General features: G+C 35.4%; 1 protein-coding gene across 1 annotated transcript; it reads right to left on the reverse strand.

The window, feature by feature from the left end:
• Positions 1-5,236: 5,236 nt before the first annotated feature.
• LOC132636352 (probable folate-biopterin transporter 4) lies at positions 5,237-13,498 on the reverse strand. Its single transcript, XM_060353177.1, has 7 exons — positions 13,137-13,498; positions 10,893-11,020; positions 8,673-8,894; positions 7,389-7,844; positions 6,564-6,761; positions 6,333-6,470; positions 5,237-5,653 (listed from the first exon to the last, which is right to left on the reverse strand). The coding sequence occupies exons 1-7, from the start codon at positions 13,215-13,217 to the stop codon at positions 5,392-5,394; spliced, it is 1,485 nt and encodes a 494-aa protein (XP_060209160.1). The 5' UTR covers positions 13,218-13,498; the 3' UTR covers positions 5,237-5,391.
• Between the last annotated feature and the right edge of the window lie 5,829 nt (positions 13,499-19,327).

The following is a 19,327-nucleotide window of genomic DNA, read 5'->3' on the forward strand; positions in this document are numbered from 1 at the left end:
GGACTGCTGCTGTCAGGAATGGGCTCAGCCCATTTTTTAAGGCTGCTGCGACTGCTCATTCTGATTGGGCATTGGCCCAGAACCCTTTTTCTTTGTCTGCGGACAGAACTGACACGGAGGAGATGTGGTTGGGCTTTTAGCCCAACACAGAATGCAAGAGAAGAGTGAGTCCCTCAGACTCGTATGCGATGTCATGCATAAAAAATGAAAGGAAAATGATTAGTATTTAATAAAATATTAAGGCCTAAATAAAGAAACTAAGTATGCATATTGAATTAACACATAGTGCAATAATAGGACACTTAGAGGAAATGTTCAACCCAAACGATACAATAATAAAGAAACGGCTGAAACCCATATAGTCTATTTTATATCACTGAATAACTTAGTTGGTGCTCAAGAAATGAAAGCCTTCGAGTTGCTGCAAATTCATATCACTGAAGCCAAAAAAGATCCATCAAATGACATACTGCAGTTTTTTTTTTTTGCGCTCCAGTAATTGGTAGTTTGATAAGTAATGTTAAACAGCAATCTTTATACGCAATTTGAAAAAATAAACTCCAAGAAAACCAAAATACACATCCCCCTTGCATGTCAGATGGAACTTAACTGATCTCTGGAAGCAAAATAGATTCATTTTTATCACATTTTTTTCTCTTAGAAAGCTAATCATTTGCCGCAATTTAGGAATGTTTAACTATGTTTCTATTGGGATGGACATACGAAAATGAATTTCTATCCTTTACCCTTCTCCTACTCTTACAGAACTAGCACCGCATTAGAATTTCACATCCAACAGGTTAACGATTAAAAAGTCACAAAGACGGGCATTTCTTGGTATTAACTTTTGATACAAGTTCGCAATTCACATGATGTTTACCCACAAATAAATCTCTCATTGTTAACACAAGACAGGCATTGAAAATTAGATATTTTCATGTGATTGCACAAAATAGTAGAGCCAACCCTTATAGATAAGTTTTTGAAGAAAGGTACAGACTCTTTCAATAAAATATTCAACCATCACAGTTATATTTTATCAGAGGGAAAGACAAAGGGCTGGGAGCAGATATGCATACATACTAGTGCCGATGAACATAGGCAAATAAAGATCTATGAAGACATACATGATATTTCGAATACTGAAAAATCAGTTATTTTAAAAGGGATTAATTGAGCTAAACTTCCAGCATTGTCTGATTCATTAAATGAAACTCATTCAAACACTCTCGAATATCAGGCAAGATCATAACTAGATCTCATGGATTCAGATGCTCAACAAGGTTAAAGGAGAATAGAAATGCAATACTGCATAAAGGTTCAATTATACAGAGGCATGAACACTCAATATACTCACATGAACTACATACGGACACAAACATGCTTAATAAAACTAAAATTAGCCGAACTGAATTAAGGCATGAACATGTAAGATTCGTACAGGGTAATCAAACATACTCAGTCATATTTATAAGTTTAAGCAGGGATCAATTTATGTTTTAAAAGAAAGACAAACTTCAAATGACAAGGCAGAGAACAGAAGCTCAACTTTCAATATTTTTTAAGGAATACGAATTAAAAAAAATCTTAGGATATAAACTACTGGGAAATCAGCAGCAATGAAACTGATATCTAATTAATGATGTCCAAGAGCACAGGTTGTCCAGGCAGCAAATATTCAAGATTGATCATACAAATAAGATTATATTTTCTTGCAATCTTAAGTTAACTCTACCAATCTACATTCTCAATGGAAGATTTAGAAAAGAGAACTCTGAGTATAAATAATCTTCAGTTAACATGTAAAGGATGAAAGAAAGGGAATAGGCATGAATTAAATAACTTAAGTTGGTTTCAGACTACGATGAGCATACTTTCAAACTTACAAACCAAATATCTTACAAAACCAAATAACCATGATGAGTATCTTTTCAAACTTACAAATCAAATAACTTAAGCTGGTTTCAAATGATGAAAAACGGAAGTATGAAAATATTTTAGCCATATTTGCTTAAGGAGAAAATAAATTTCAGAATTTACACACCAACAGGGGAATCTTCATAACGCATAACAAAACTTCAAGCATTCACTACCCAATATCGACAAAGAGTTTCAATTATTGATCACAAGCTTCAGCAGAATGCCAACACAAATTTTAAATAGCCAAGGGTCGAACTTAAAAGGTTTCTGACCCAAATAGAAAAGATATTATGAGGTTATAGATACTAAAACAGACGACAAATTGACAACGAAGTCCACATGGTCTAGACACATGATCAAACTAATCTCAAACACGCGTAATTCAACCAAATCAAACACAAACAGGAATTAAATCACAACTGATCAAATGAATCACGCAAGTAGCTTAAGCACTCAAACATTTATTAAAAAATAACTAATGGAAGGGGTATTACCTCCTTCGGGTGCAGCGAAGTGAGGCTCGAGCTTCCGATATACCTCAAAACACTTCAAAATTCGAACTCGCGTGTATTCAGATTCAAACGAACACCCAAAGTAAAACAGAACAAGATTTAATATTTTGTGATGATGTCGAGGAAATTGAAAACTGGTGTTTTAAAAGAGAACTGGAGCAATTAAAGACTTGTATTTTCAAGGGAAATTTAGCGATTCAGGAACATTGATTCTTGGGGGGATTTCTGCGATTCCAAGGGTTTCAAACTTGGGGAATTTCATGAATTGAAAAAAAAGTCTCCTCTCGGTTCTTGGGGGGGGGTTTCACCGATCCAAAATCCCTCCTTTTCCAGCGATTCAACCTCCATTTTTATAGGTTTTTGGGGTTGAAGGAACTGATAAAGGGAACAGAGGGGAGTGGAGAGTAGCAGGGGTAACGTGGTGTAATGGGAATGTCATATCAGTGGAGGCGTGGTGGAGTTAGTGGAGGTGTCGGGCGTGATAGTGGGAGTGAGGGATGGTAGTCGTAGTGGGGTGTCAGTGTATGGGTGTGTCAGGTGGTGGAGTTGGCAGAGGTGGGGGTGTGCGGGTAACGTGGGAACAAAAGAGGATGGGGTGGCGGCTAGGGTTTAGGGGTAAAGGGGAGGAAGATGAGAGGATGGCGAAAAGGAGGTGGTGGAGAGGTGAGCGCGGCGGAGATGGAGGTGGGGAGGCGACGATGTGAAGAAGAGAGGAAATGGGGCGGAAGGTGAAAATGAGAGGAAACCCTAAAGGGTTTCCCTTATTTTGTATGAAACGGGTCAGACCCGCTCCATTTATGGACTGGGTCAATTTTTAGATCGGGTATTAAAAGAATGGGCTAGCAAATAAAAACACGGGTTATTCTAAAAATTGAGATAAGAGATATGGACTAGTCCAAAAAAATATTAGGGGTTAATCGGACTTTGATTTGGAGCCCGGTAAGTCAAAACACGGACTGAGTGCAAGAAACAGTTTGACTTCTAAATTTGAATAAGAGACCCATTTTAATTAATGAACATACCGAGGGTGACAAAATATTACTTAATACCAAAAAATATGTGATTACTAGACTCGGGTAATAAAATCATATGGTGTTATAATAGCCGTGTAATAATATATGTTACTTTTCTTTGAAAATCCGCACTAAATAAATACTATTATTTATTTATGCAAAGATAAATGCGTAAGCTGGTAAAATGCCGAAATGATAAGAATTGTGAATTATAATAATATTAATAAATAATAATAATAATAATAATAATAATGATAATAATAATAATAATAATTATTATTATTATAATAGAATAATAAAATGTCGGTATTGATAAGAGGCTAATAATTATAGTAACCAGAATGTATTTTTTTTTATTTTTTTCAAATATTAGAAGCTTAAAAATAGGTATTTTGGCAGAGAGACGGGACAAAATTGGGTGTCAACAGCATCTTCGAGGCCATTCTCGTAAATTGCCCCATATATAATGCACTAAATTAACCTATTGCTTTTTGTCTTATATGCCTTTTTCATTGGTTTTCCTTCATTTCAAGACCTTTTTGTCATTGCCAAACAATTTCTTATGCTGCTAAGATTAAAGATTTTACTCCGTTAATTTTGTACTTCTTGATCCCTCCTTTTCCAACTAGAAAGTATTTGACATCAGTAGTTTGACAGGGAATAAATCCCTCACCTGAAAGTTTGACCGGTAAATCCAAGTGTCAGAACAATGCTCAGATAAAACTTCTGGATGCCCAAAATGGTTTTCGACGTTTATGTTTTATCCCTAACCCTACGATTGATGTTTGCTACTACATACGTTAATGAGCAGCAGAGTGTACATGCACCGGTTTGATTCGGGTTTTTCAAATACCAAACTAAATCAATTGTGCCTGATTTTAAAATCTATAAACCAAACCAAACCAACATAAGTCGGGTTTTTCAATCTTGAGTTTTTTCGGATTTTTCGGTTTTCTCGGATTTTTCATTTTTTTTCCGGAAAAGTCTTTATATAAAATATATAACTTTTACTTCAAATATTTCTTTAGTCATAGTAAGATACAACTATATAATTAAGGTGTTTCTTGAGAAAATAACACAAAATATGAAATGAGTGATGACATTATAATAAAAATTTCAACAAAAGATAATGAAATCGCATAAAATGGATATTGCTAATTAAGCCATAATGAAAATGATCATAATTTAAAAATCCTAAATCATGCTAAAATAAATACGACTAATAAATATCAATGACGTGACCAAAATAAAATAAAATAAAATAAAGTTATGAGCTTCCGTTGTTTAAACAATCAAAAGTAAATAATAAATATCCAACATTATTATCATTCTCAATTATAGAATTGAATTTCTTTTGTTAGCATTACTATTGATTTAGTTTTTGTTTGAACTTTATTTGAATTGCTAACATTCTTTGGGCTATAAAACTTATTGGACCATTCAAAATTCTAAGTCCAAATTTGAAATAATATGTTAAAAGACAAAAACTATAAAAAAATTTAAGAAATATCTATATATCACATTACAAATAAATATTTTTATGTATAAAAATATTTTTAAAAATTGTATATATGTATTGTCGGGTTGGTTTTGTTCGGTTTGACTTTTTTAATTAAACCAAACCAAACCAATGATGGTCGAGTTTTTGTTTTTCAATCAAATCAAATCAAACCAAACCACTAATCCGAGTTTTTTCTCGGTTTGACTCGGGTTATCGATTTGGTGCGATTTGTCGATTTTCTTTGTACAGAGAGGATCAGAAACGAGTATTCGTACAACTACACCTCAATCTCAAGCAAGTTAAAATCAACTATGAATTGTTACCGACCATGTTGCTCTATTTAAGCTCGTCTAAATCCAAAACGAATATCCGTCTATCATAAAAAATAAAAATAAAAATCTTCCTTTTGTTGTCTAATCTGTAACCTGCATGTATACTTTATGAACTATGCTGATATCCCTGTAGCTTCTTTTGGAATCAAAAAGAGGAAAGCTACTGGGATGAAAGTGCAGAGAACCTGAATACCAATGCCTAAAAAGAGATTGTCAAAAGACCCTGAAGAGATGTTTAGAACTGAAGCCAACCCTGCTCCTACAAAGGATCCCACTGTATTACCTAAGTTGTTTATTGACATGAATAATGCAAATAAAGTCCCTTCAACGCCCGGAGGACAAAGTTGTCCCGATAAGATAAGAAAGGGCATGAACCTGCAACAGAAGAAAAATACTTCAAATACTTGTGACAAATTTGGAACAATAAATAACCATGTTCTATACTTAGGGAAAATAGCATTTTTGGCCCCTAAAAATATAGGTATATTCTGATTTTGGTCCTATTTTGGCCCTTGTGATATCTGACTAAGCACATTTAACTTTCAACAACAACATACCCAATGTGATCCCACTAGTGGGTTCTGGGGACGGTGGGGTGTACGCAGACCTTACCCCTACCTTGTGTGAGGTAGAGAGATGGTTTCCAATAGACCTTCTGCTCAAGAAAGGTGTTTTCAAAGCACATTTAACCTTCAATTAATTGAATTGTGTGTTTTTAGTCCTTTTATGTAAATAGTATGTTGTATTTGAACTACTTTTAGAACTATAATACAGCTAAATATGGAGTAACAATACAAGTTTAACATAACACATGGCTAATTAAGTTGTGGAACCACCACAATAATTATGGTAAATTTGTGACTATTCACAAGGAAAGTGATCAAAAGTACACATTTCAATTAATTGAAGGTTAAATGTGCTTAGTGAGATATTACAAGGATCAAAATTATAATTTATCAATAATTGAGCAGAATAGATGTTAGCTGCTCCAGATGTTCTATAACTACTTTTAAGGCGGCCTTATATAACTTTATAAGAGAAATGTGGGACATACTTGAATTGATTGATGCCATCGGAAAGAGCAGAACCAAATAGCACTGTAACCTTGTCTGAGATGCCTAATAAAACATTAGCTCGAGAAACCAAAACCATATCCAGAAAAGTCAGAAAGGCAATGCCAACTTGAGTAAACCTGCATGAATTGATAAATAGGAAAATAAGTAGTTGGTAATCTAAGCCAATATGCTTTCAGCACATCACATACGTAAGTCAAAGATCTACTTACATGAGAATATGTCGCAACCTCATCTTTTTTAAATAGCGATTGTAAGTCAAGGTCCCGATCATGAGACTCAACCATCCAAAAACACGTGCCGTTCCAAGGAAAGATGCCTCCAATTTTAAGAACTCTGTTTGATAATAGAACATAACCGTCGAGAGATTTGGAACTGTCACGTGAGCCAAAAAGAACCAAGCCATTGGTCTGGACTCCAAGGAACAATTTGCAAAAGAATAGCCACCATAACATCAGTCATCAGTTAATTAAAAAAATACAACAAGCTAACTGAAAAAATACAAAAAGGAAATGGTAATTATATAAAAAACGTTAACAAGATGGGAGACTACTGAACAATTCACTACCTCCCATGAGGTCCAGACTGACGTACTGAAGCATGGAAGCATGCATCGAATAGAAGCACCAAAAAATTGAAAATTTGGCCTGTGATTTGATCTGTTGGAAGTAATGCTGCCACTTGGATCTTTCTTAAGAAATTGTAATACAAGGCCAATACTGATGAAAGTGTTCTCGGAATCAGTTTCTTTATTTCAATTTAAGGTGATGCGAGTCCATTTTTATGCTAACAAAAGCAGTCCCTTCACGGGTCTATTACCCCTTCAAATATGGTATAAAGACAGAAAGAAATGGCATCACCAAAGGTTAAAAAGAAGGTAGAGGAAGACTTTCAAGACCTAGGCCCCATGATGTCATAAAGATGCACTGAAGCTAGTAGTGTTCTGGCAGAAGCTCCAAAAATGAAAATAAATTGATTTGTAATTATCATTAAAAGCATCAACACAAAAAGGAATTTAAAACTCTCTCACAAGTTACCTCAATATGGCTGGCTGGCGGAATGCCCTAAATAATGTGTAAGTGGCCATTCTCAGTGATTGATACCATTGAGACAATGATGATCCGTTTTTGACAGAAGCCTGAAGTTTATTTACAGCAGTTGGTTCTCTTTTTGTATTTTTCTGGCTCTTCTTTCTCCTTAAAGTACTAATTTTCGATTTTTCACCAGACAACCTCTCTTCTTCATCAATACTTCCATTCGTCATATCCGAACCATTAGATGCAAAAACTTCAGGGAATGCTTTGCCTTGTACAGAACCCTCCTCAACCAAACCACATGAAAAGAGTTGCAAAGTAGGTAGAACAGAGAAAAGGAGGAAAATCATATCTATCTGTAAATTGGTTAATGCATATCCTCCTAGCAGACTACCCCAGATTCCTCCGAATGCCATAGACAGCCAAGATATTGACTGAAGATCACCAGCAAACGATGCCCTGTTGACAAGTAAAGCTAAATAAGAACAATATCATGCTTTTCACGCACAACTAAATTAATCTAAATCTTTTTGGTGCAAGTTGAATATGAGAGTCTAGACCTGTTGAATTTGTATGTAAAATGAGACTCACAATTAAGTGATAATTAACAGTTCAAATCCAGGCATTCCAGCATCAAAAATTTCAAACGAAAGCAAAGCCTTTTTATATAAGTACATTTAGCCTAAGTTACTCGGACTAGCCTAAAATGTCGCGGGTCTGTGTCGGATCCTTCAAAAGTAGTGTATTTTTGGAGGATCCGACACGGGTGCGGCAACACTTTCGAAGAGTCCGAGTAACTTAGCATTTAGCCATGAACTGAATAGCCAAGTCTACCATGCTACAACCTGCTATTAGATCTGAACTAATTTGACATTTAGGGTGTATTTGGTATAGAGGAATACATTTTCCAGAAAAAAAAAATTCCAATTTTCTCATGTTTGGTCGGTCAAAATTTATGGAAAACAAGTTCCTTAAAAATGAGGAAAAATGGCTTTCCAAATGGAAGTAGGCAAAATAAGTTCCACAAATGGCATTCTAATATTTTCTGCTTACTTACCAAACACTAGAAAATAAGTAAGAAACCCACTTATTTTCCAGGAAAACATTTTCCAAGAAAATATTTACGTGGAAAACATTTTCCTTCAGACCAAACACACCCTTACTTTTGTGGTATAGCCGAAGCTTAAGTTGGTCCAGATACATTTTAAAACTAAATGTTGTTTCTGCAGCTTCATAAAATTCCTCAGACTGGGAACAACAGGCAAAGTGCAGTGTAGAAGAACATACCTCTCAAATCTTACCGCCTCAGCGATCATTGCATCAATTACGACATCAGCCATTGCAGAGCCCAGGTTCTGAACAGTCAATAGAATCATGAGTTCTATCCTCGTATTTCTCAGGAAAGCACTTAACCCTAAAATGAGCCATGGCAGCAGCGAGAGAAAAGTTGCAAGTGTAAGGTAGGGGACTCTTTTCCTTCCTCTAATTGGGAAGCAATCTGATAATATCCTGCAAAGAGCATATTGAATATGGTCTTGATGGAGCAGAAGAGCAAGAAATGAACTACTTTTTATTATGCAAGGTTTCATGAGAAAACAACAAAAATGAACTTAGCAGAGTATAAGTCATGAACAGCACACCAGCAGTTATGGACCATTTTTTTCTCGATAACCGGGGTGTCCGGGACAACTTAGGTGCACGTAGCAATTATAGACCATCTTAAAATAAATATATTGTTTAATGAAAAGTTCCATGATTTAAGGAAATTCTATCTGGTTTTAAGCCATATTCTTAGGTCTTCCACAATAAGAAGCTACCATATGGTAAAAATTGATCTCATGATGTTCATTATAGCTCCAAGCAACTGTTGAAAGTTTTCTCTTGCATCTTTTCTCTTTATAAGGTAACAGTGTCCTTAATATTCATTTCACAATGACCTGCGCTCCTTTTGTTGTTTCCAGTACTGCTAATCAGATGGAAGGAAACCAAACATCTTAATAATTTTTTTTTTCTTTTCATATATAACCTGAACTTAAATGTTTTAGATTGATTGACCAAATCTGTAGGATCATTATATTCACAATAGAATCTGATATTCAGCTCAAGGCTGGCTTTACTTTACAAAATACTTGAGCCTGCAGGCTGTTGGAAAAGCTAATGAAGTGTCCATGATCTGAATGAAGTGTCCATGATCTGAACTAACTTTGAATCTCAAATTCATATATATCAGGAAATATTAATCCAATACACATAGAAACTGAAAAATAAGGACATGACAGAAAAATCAAATCCCCCCAATTCCTCAGATTTGGTATAATTACATCATACATGAAAAGAAAACGGAAAACGAAATCATCGGAGATACAACCATAAGATCAAGTAGGAATGAACTTTTCTTAGAGCATAGAAGATTTATAAAAGTATGAAAGAGAAAGGAACAACAACATCTAGGACAATATGTTGTTTCTCAGAGAAAATCCATTTGATTGATAGTTCGATAGGTTTAGGTGGTATCACGTACTCTCATGTTATAATTAGCTAGCAACTTCGTGAAACAGTAATAATTTTCTTTGACTCACAAAAGAAAAAGAAAAAAAGACGTCCCCAGAGAAACAGAGGGACTCAAGAAATGGAAAAGGACAGTAGATAATTTCAGTTTCAGTTTAAAGTGGACTGGCTATTACCAGTATGATACAAACAAACACAGAGATGGTAGGAGCCTAGGAGGCTATCACTTGAAAAGATGAACTTGACGGCATAGTGGTTGGACCTCAAGCCTATTATTTAACCTCAAGGGCCTAATAATCATGGACATTAGCCACAATGTGATGGAGCGAGAGAAATTTGTCTTTGAACTAAGTCGTCAGGTACTATATGACTGGGGAGAGGCGTTTACTGCCCAAATCAGGTATCCAACTCTTTGATTCAAATATGATGTAAAAACTGAGGTCAGATACTAAAAAAAGAGGAAGCAGAGGACTAAAAGGAATGGGGTAGGGGCAGAGAAGACAATGAGGAACTGAATTGTCTATTTCCTTTTTTTTTTTTTTTTTTTTTTTTAAAGAACAACATGTCTATTTCATTTATCTTATTGCGTATTATTTTGTCAATTATGATTACGCTCTACATGGCGGAAAATCATGGTTCAACATAAGATATAAAATAAAAGATAACCATGAACTTGTTTATACATACTTTATCCTGGCTCATGGACCTATAAGTTAAAGTCTATGTTTCTAAAGCTCAAAAAAACTAACATCAAACATCTATATTCACTTAATTCAAGCATGATGATCTACCGAATCAGATTGAACTCATCCAAATTTGGTCCGAAAGTTCGTTTGGCTTGATTTGTTTTCAGTTCTATGCTTGAGAATTGTTTCGAAGATATTTGTTTAGACAATACTGAACAGGACAAACCTATTGCTTGGACACCATTTTCTGATCATTCAGAAGTTTTCATAACAGAAGGCCACAAGAGGTTGAGTATTCAAGATAGATAGATACCCATATAAAGGTTTTATGCTCCATGGAAAGAATGCTATTGAAGTGACAAATTGGGAGGCTGATGGTGATAACTTCAAGTTGTCTTTCAGCTGATATGAAACTGCTGTCCAGACAAAAGATCTGAAACCCTGCTCACAAAAATTGAGAATGGTGTTAATTGTACCCGAGAGATTTCAAAAAGACATCAGCACATAATAGGCGTCCATGAAAACCTACAAAATGCATTTAGGAGATGCTCAAATGCACAACAAAAGTGTACGGAGAACCAAGAGATATTACAAGACCACTCACTGTTTTTTCATTCTTTTGTCATTTTCACTTTCCTGCCCCTATGCAAATGCTGGTTAAATCACGGAACAGTAGAGCAACACTATATGCTCTCTTTCTTTTAACATCAAAAAGGCTGCTAAAATACTCTATCAGAGTATGAGAGGTAGATATCAATGAGGACAAGTGTAGAAAATCTTAAGGGATCATTTGGTTCAAGGACTTTGTTATGCAGGAATTGTAATGTAAGGAATATTTACTCAGTTAATGATAATGTGGGTACTGTCATGGGGAGAATAATAATACAGAGAATGACCCGCAAGGGTGGCTCAGTTGGTTGAGCATGGGGCTTCGATAATGGAGGTCTCAGATTTGAAACCCCCTGCCTACGAGAACAGGGGATTCGCCTTCTGGGTCGAGCTCGTATCACGGGGCTTGCCTAGTGCGGGTTATCTCTCTTGTGTGGTTTGCAGGCTATTGCACAGGAGTGTGGTTTACCCTGTGCGCACCCGAAGGGTAGCAGCTGCAGGTTCCCTTGTCATAAAAAAAAAAAAAAAAATACAGAGAATGTATGTAGGGTTACCTACTTTAAGAGCATTTTTATCTTTAGATATTGTTATCCACTTATTATTAATATACATATGCTTATTTTCACATTCTATTCTGCATAAATAAAAAATAAACTCTGCATTTGCTTCTTCTTATGCCGAGGGTCTACCGGAAACAGCTTCTCTACCTTCTCAAGGTAGAGGTAAGGTTTGCGTACACTCTATGCTCCCCAGACCCCACTTTGTGGGATTTCACTGGGTATGTTGTTGTTGTTGTATTAAACTTAATACTGCCAACCAAGTGATGCATTACTTACATGGCCTACCAAACACTGCATTATTTATCTGAGATTGTTTTTTTCTAATGTAGCCAACCAAACGATCCCTAAGATATCTTGTTGAAGTAAACAGTCAAGATAACTGATATTACAGCAAAAATTGTACTTGCAAGATAAGAGACGATTTGTTGGTTCATTAAGCATAATTTTGTCCAAGTTCTATAAGACTACATTTGAGCAAATAAAAAGGAGGCAACAAAGTGAAATAAAATTAATTATGGTAGCAGCATAACGAGTCCAAGATTTTAGTATACTGGTTTTCTAGGTATGATCTCATCATCTTGCAACAGCATGTCCCACATCTGGTCCTGTATCATATTTTACCAAAATTCTAAAGAGAGCTTCTGTTTGTTTTCAACTGCAACAGATCAAATTGCGTTTTTAATATATTGAACTTCAATTGTGCTTAGGAGTTTCTCATCCTCTCTCACTCCACCTCTTGGTTACCTACGGAAGAAAAAGCATAAAGGTTTTGACATTTGCTGAACAGACAGCAGGATTGCTAGTTTTTCAGTTACACGTAAACCGAAATTTCCCCATTTCAATCCTCTAAATCTTCTACCAGGTCCACTTAAAGTACTTTCTAGTTGCCCTTGGACCAAAGACCTCCTTCTACCACTGCAAATTTCTGCTTGGATCAATTAGATTGTGATTTTATGATTCAAAAATAATTATCCAACTGTATTTACCTTAACCACAGAAAAGTCATGATGCATTGCTGAGATTAAACCTCTTTTTATGCCCCTAAGCCTAACCACCAGAACATACCAATTCTTCTGAAAAATTAGTTTAGCATCATTTAAGATGCCACCGACACCTAAATTGTCCGGAAGAAAATGTTTTTAACGGAACGCGAAATGAGTAAGGAGTTGGTTTGAAAGAGATTTCAAACCATCACAATCATCAATGCAGATACGTGAAAACAAGTTCAAAACCATACTTTTGATAGCAGAAGTTGGCATAAATGACATCTAAAAAGGGGAGGGAGGTCTCCATATAATATATAGAAAATCACCATCAGTATAAATTTAAATTTAATAATTAAAAAAAAAAAAAAAAAAAAAAAGGAGAGAGGGGGTTGGAGAAAGAACCTGGGTGAAGTAAATAAGGCAAACAAGCCATAGAAATGAAGCCCCAAAAGCACTGCGTAACTGCTTAAACCAACCCATCATTTTTGGAATTACAAACGTCTCATGGAAATCAATGAGTAAATTTGACTGATTTTTTCTCCAGTCGTTCCTTTTTATTTGGCAAAGAAGACTGGGGGAAAAGGATGGCTAGATTACATGGATCATATCAAGTGTTTTTATGAATCTAACGTTTCAAAACTGCCCCCTCTTTTGTTTATTTAAATCTATTGAAACTCTTCCCATACTTGTTGCATTGACGTATTCATTACTCTTACTATACCAATTTTTATCAGTCTTTTTCATCTTTCTTTTTTACCCTCTTCGCCGTCGTCAAGTCCACACTGGACCAGCGCGTACAATTGACCTCATTTACATTTTAAAGCCTATTTAGATGGGCTTAAAAAAGACAGCTTATAAGCTGAAAATAACTTATAAGTTAAAAAAATAAGTTGGGTAGGTCAATTTCTTTTTTTTTTTGTTTATAAGCTGCTTTAAATAAGCTAAGCCAAATGGGTTTAATTATTTTTTTGGGCTTATTTTAAGCATAAAATGGCTTTAAAGGCCATCCAAACACTCAAAAAACTTGAAAACATCTTATAAGCTATTTTCAGCAACTTATAAGCCAATCCAAACGAGCTCTTAGATTAGAAATTAGAGGTAATGGTAAAAAAAAAGTACGCCTGAATTATCATCTTTTTGCGAGTTTAATATCTCAACTATCTATTTTTTTGTTTACCTACCCAAATTATCACGATCCAATTTGCGAATCGTGAGGGCACCCACACTACCATGGTGGGCGAACCCTTCCCTTTATTAATTTGTTCAACATAAATCATGCGGAAGTTTAAATGATTACTAAGCAGTCTCGATATATCTAAATACTGAAATAAAGTGCGGAATACAACACCCCAAATATCTGGTCTGAGCCATAGTACAAGAGCCACTATTCGGTAAAAGCAAGTCTAAAGATTACTAAGTCTTAAAATACACAAATAGCATCTCTCTGTGGAATCAAATAGACAGATAAGCAAGGGAGGGAATTCCAGGCTACGAATCTAGCAGTGCTCACCCAGGAATCTCCTAGCAATAGGCCTCGGGTCACCCACGAGGCTGAGATGCGGATCCTGTAACAAATTTTGCACTCAAAGAAAGAGTACAACAAGAGTAGTATCAGTACCATACTAGTACTGATAAGCATCATAGGTCGACTAAGATTAATTCACGCATATAAGACACAACATGAACAAGTTAAACAGATAGACACATAACAATCACTCAGAGTTACAGAATATTACACGACCGAATCATAGCCTCAGGTGAAGCTGCTAAACCATAAGTTTGTCAAATCTCAACAGCTCTCAAGGCAATCACAACACAACCACAATAATGTAGAATGGATGATGATATATGCAATGCAATGAGATGGATGTGATGCAATGCAAGAAATGAGGAATCACATGTAATCAATGCTAGTAAATGTGAGGTGGAATTCATAAGCACCACAGTGACAATTCAACCCTTGCACATATTATCCAGCCTATCATGGAACATATCAGATACTCAATCCCAACCACAATAAATAGGACTATCATAGCCCGCATAACCACAACCCATGTTGTCAAGTACAACACATGTCAATAATTGCATAAAGTACGGCATCAAGCCCAAATAATCAGAAATCATACCAACCTAATTGTATTTCCATCCCAACATCATGTTCGAAGACCTAACATGCTTTCCCCGTCAATACTAAGCAATCATACACGAGTCGCTAATCAAAGTCTAACTAGATAAGCCATAACCTACTGTTATACCCCATTTTAACCGGGTCAAAGCGGAGTACAACATATTGGTGATTCCTAATTATTTAATTTAAGAAGTCGCCACCTAATTATTTTAACGGTGAATTAAGACACCTATATTTAACTAAGTAAGTGCTAAAAAGTTAACTCCAATTAATAGTCTACTTAACTTAATGATTCTAGGTAAGGGTTCTTAGTTATCCTAAAGGGAAGGGGTAAGACATCCTTTAGGATCCGCTTAAATACGATTAACCGGCCAAACTTAGGTTAGTTAATTTTTAAAAAATAACCTCGAGATATAAGTATAGCATTTTATATATTTAAGAAAATAGCTTGCATTAGTGAACGTTAATAGCAATACAGTAATAATTTATAAGGATACTAACTAGTAGTTGTGGAAAATGAATTTAGCTACAAGTTAAACTAAAAAAAAGTGAGCAAGATCAGTTAAGGTCCTTACGAGCGTTAAAAATAATCCATAGCTAGAAACCAATTGATTATAACAATTTGATAAATATTAGGGGATCAAATATGATCAGTAAGTTGCTATACAAGTCAGATAGTGTTATTGGAAAATAGCTTTGTGAACAAAGTCTTCTTCCTAAAAAAAAGGTCTAAAGACTTATTCGGAAAATATCAAGTAAAGATTTAACATTTATAAATAATAAAATATAAGAACTTAAGGCTCCAATTTGGGCTAGGTGAATATTTTGAGATCTGATTTCAACTCCTTAGCAAAGTGGAATGAATCCAAATGATTAATAAAAGGTTAAAAAAAAAATTGTCACATGCTAATCTTAAACCCATAAAGGCCCGTATCAAACAATAAAAGAAGCACCAAATGAATCATTCAAAAAAAAAAAAAAAAAACACTCAAGCAAAATAATTAATAGTGCAGCGAGCTAAATGTCTCGTCTCAGTAACCCTCCGAAGGATTGTTACTTCTTCAAATTGAAGGCTATTCTCCCTGATAAATCTGAGGCTATAGGAAGAGAGGATATGCAGTGGCCAACTCCATGGGAGATGAAATAGTCTTGCATTAAGACTCAAGATTTACTCCAAATGTGTACATGCAAAGAAAGGGGAAATAAAGAAATTAGCAGCAGTTCATTGTCCCAACAATTTACACGAGAAAATTTTCAATACTTCCTGAGGGAATACTCAAATAAAAAAAAATTATCTAATCAATTGAAGAAGGCCTTAAACTTGATCTCAAACACAAACTTGTGATTTTACAACAAAGAGGTACTTAAGTGTCCATTTCATAACTAAAGTATACTGGCAGTAATTAGCTAAAGAGGGAACAAATTTTCATTCTTAAATCCCAAATCATGTATCTCGACCAAAATAATGGCAACTCAAAGGGTTTGAACATGTTATTACACATAACCATACACAAGTATTTAAATATCCAAACAACCAGTTAAAGGGTGAAGCATGCTGAGGTTCTAAGAAATTGGTTAAAGCTTAATCAGGGTATAGCAACTTTAGGAAAACTCATGCTCATAAATCCTAAAGAGGTCCAGTAACAGAGCAGTTTCAATATTCAAGACAAAGAAGTGACTTATGTATATATTATGTATATTTGAGTATACTTCGTGTATACATATTCATAAGGATGTTTAAAGGGTTAATATTGGAAAGCTTTTGCCCCCGTCTTCCCGATGTTGCACAAGTTCCAAGGGATTTCCATGAATTTCAGGCATGGCTAACACTGGGGAGGGTTCAAGCTTGATCCATAATAACCAATCTAACCTCCTCATTAATGTGCTTAAACGAAAGTGTACTAGTAATATACACACATATACATAATTCAGATACAACACACTTGCAATATATAAGCAAGGCAGCACTTAGACACAGGCAGAATCAAAACAAAAGCACATTTGTTGCATTTAGGCATGTACAGGACTGAGATAAGGCATGTTACTATCTACAAAATTTTAGACAGGACATATTTTATACATATAGAGACTTATAAGCTTCAAACCAGAGTATACTTGTAATAACATATATAGAGTTCACACAAAATGTGTATTTGCAATTCACAAAAAACCTTCAGACAAGCCACATATCTCCTGTCTTATCAACATAAACAGCCTAGATGTATTGAGCTAACAGCCAGTTCCTTTTCCATTTAGCATTAAGCAACTCACAGCAAAGTATAGAGTCTCAACAGGCCCAAGACTACAGCTATCTAAGCATATCATCATACTATGTCATACATAACGGCATACCAACATCCATTTACTGCATTTCAGACAGATTAAGCAAGAATACTCTTAAGCTTAGTTAACAGGTTCTTTTAAGGATCAAAAAGTGTCAAACAAGACTCAGTTTTTTTAAACAAAAGAGCTTAGGTAGTTTACTGAGTAAGCCAAGATTCACTTAATAAATCAAGTTAGATAAGCTTAGGCAGTTGACACCTTCTCATTTTGATCCATAAACAAACTATATAAACACAAGCAGTCACCAATAATCATGTTGCATCGGCTATGGTCACAGAGACGAGTGGATGAAAGGTCCATTTCACGGTCCCTTATACGGACCATATAAATTTATACGGCCCGTATAATGTCCCGACAGATCAAATTTTTGGGTTATTAAAAAGGGGACCAAGTTCATTATTTCATTTCCACATTTTACCCCTTCTCTCTAAAACATCTCTCTGCATTTATTTCACACAAATTCAAGAGATATTAGTGATCATCTACATCAAACTAAGTGAATCAAGTGTGAGAAGCCCATTAAAGTTCATCCAAAGTAAGAAATCCAAGTGAAGGTGAAACTAGGGTTTTGCTTTTTCAACCAAGGCTTGTTTCTACAACATCTAAGGTAAGTTTTATGATCTTTCCATGTTATTTAAGATATTTGAAAGTTGAAACACTTGGATTGTGCAAGGATGTAGGAAATGGGTCATGAATGTGGGAATAGTGCCACTTTTGAGTAAATGTTTGGATTGAGTTATGATTCTTGATACATTATGATTATAATCATGTTGTAAATGACATGGAGAACGTGGAATAGACTTTGCATATGAATGAACGAAATTATGTGATATGACCATGAATATGGATGAATTGGGGTGAAATGAGAAGTAAGGATAATGTAGGTGAATAAAGGCTAGTGTGATGATATTGTGAATATTATTGATGTTTGGGAGTTGATATACGCTATGGAGGAATGTCGTATAAATAAAGGAGACGCTGTCCGATTTCTCTAGTTTTGGTCATGTATGCTAGCTATCGATTTCTAATGATAGTATGACTTTAATGAAGGTAGAAACGCGAACGTTGAATGAGATCGTGCAAGTGGTAAATAGTTGAACGGAAAGGTATGTAAGGCTAACCCTTCTTTCATAAGGTATGGTTCTTTGGCCAAACATCTAAATCTTCCATAAGTCTATGATGTCTTTCAAATGATTCGATCTCCCGAGCTATTGAGCTCACGATTCTTGATATGCTACGATTGTACTAAGTTCCTCATATGATGAGTGAGCCTATAAAGATAGATGTAATGAATGACGATGATAGTGATAACGATAATGATAACGACGATAGTAGCAATGACGATAACGATGACGATGATGATGGTAATGATAATAGTAAAGAGGCTTATGAGCTATTATGTATGTGTATCTATGTAAGGCTACTATGGAACCCCGAGCTTATAAGGCCGGGTAGAATATGTATATGATTATGTAACGCGCGCACACCTCTGCAGAGGGTATGGATAACCCTGAAGCCTTGGTAGGGCCAGGTAGATGTAACCCTGAAGCCTTGGTAGGGCCAGGTATGTGTAACCTTGAGCCTTGGTTGGCCAAGTATGTATGAAACACCGATCCTTCATGGTCGGGTATGCTATGCAAATGCAAATGCTATGTATATGATATGATTATGTGTATGATATAGATACAAATATGATACGAATATGAATAAGGTTATGTATATGAATACGGCGATGAACGCAACGTAAATGGGTACGGATATGGGAACGGATACAGATAAGGATGTATGTACACAATACGCATTAGAAATGGGAAGTTCCTATGAAAGGCAAGTAAGTGCTTATGACGATGATATTACGATCTCCTATCCTATGCTATTCCTTATGTTGTATATTATGCTTCTATGTTGATATTGATTATGCTTTACATACTCAGTACATTCTTCGTACTGACGTCCTTTTGTTTGTGGACGCTGCGTCATGCCCGCAGGTGCACAGGGAGACAGACTTGATCCATAGCTACATTCTCAAGAACTACATAGCGGAGCTCCATTTCATTCGGAGCTATAGCTTTTGGGTACTTATTCTTTTGTGTACATAATTATGGGCATAGCGGGGTCCTGT

This window comes from Lycium barbarum, chromosome 4 (genome assembly GCF_019175385.1).
Source record: "Lycium barbarum isolate Lr01 chromosome 4, ASM1917538v2, whole genome shotgun sequence".
NCBI classification, from domain to species: domain Eukaryota; kingdom Viridiplantae; phylum Streptophyta; class Magnoliopsida; order Solanales; family Solanaceae; genus Lycium; species Lycium barbarum.

What these genes read in the sequence shown, in the direction of transcription:
- LOC132636352 (XM_060353177.1), bottom strand. Translation starts at nt 13,217, where the DNA reads ATGATGGGTTGGTTTAAGCAGTTACGCAGTGCTTTTGGGGCTTCATTT. An exon ending in GAGGCGGTAAGATTTGAGAG is followed by an intron (nt 7,845 to 8,672) that starts GTATGTTCTTCT and finishes ACTTGTCAACAG; the next exon opens with GGCATCGTTTGCTGGTGATC. An exon ending in CGCCAGCCAGCCATATTGAG is followed by an intron (nt 6,762 to 7,388) that starts GTAACTTGTGAG and finishes CTTGGAGTCCAG; the next exon opens with ACCAATGGCTTGGTTCTTTT.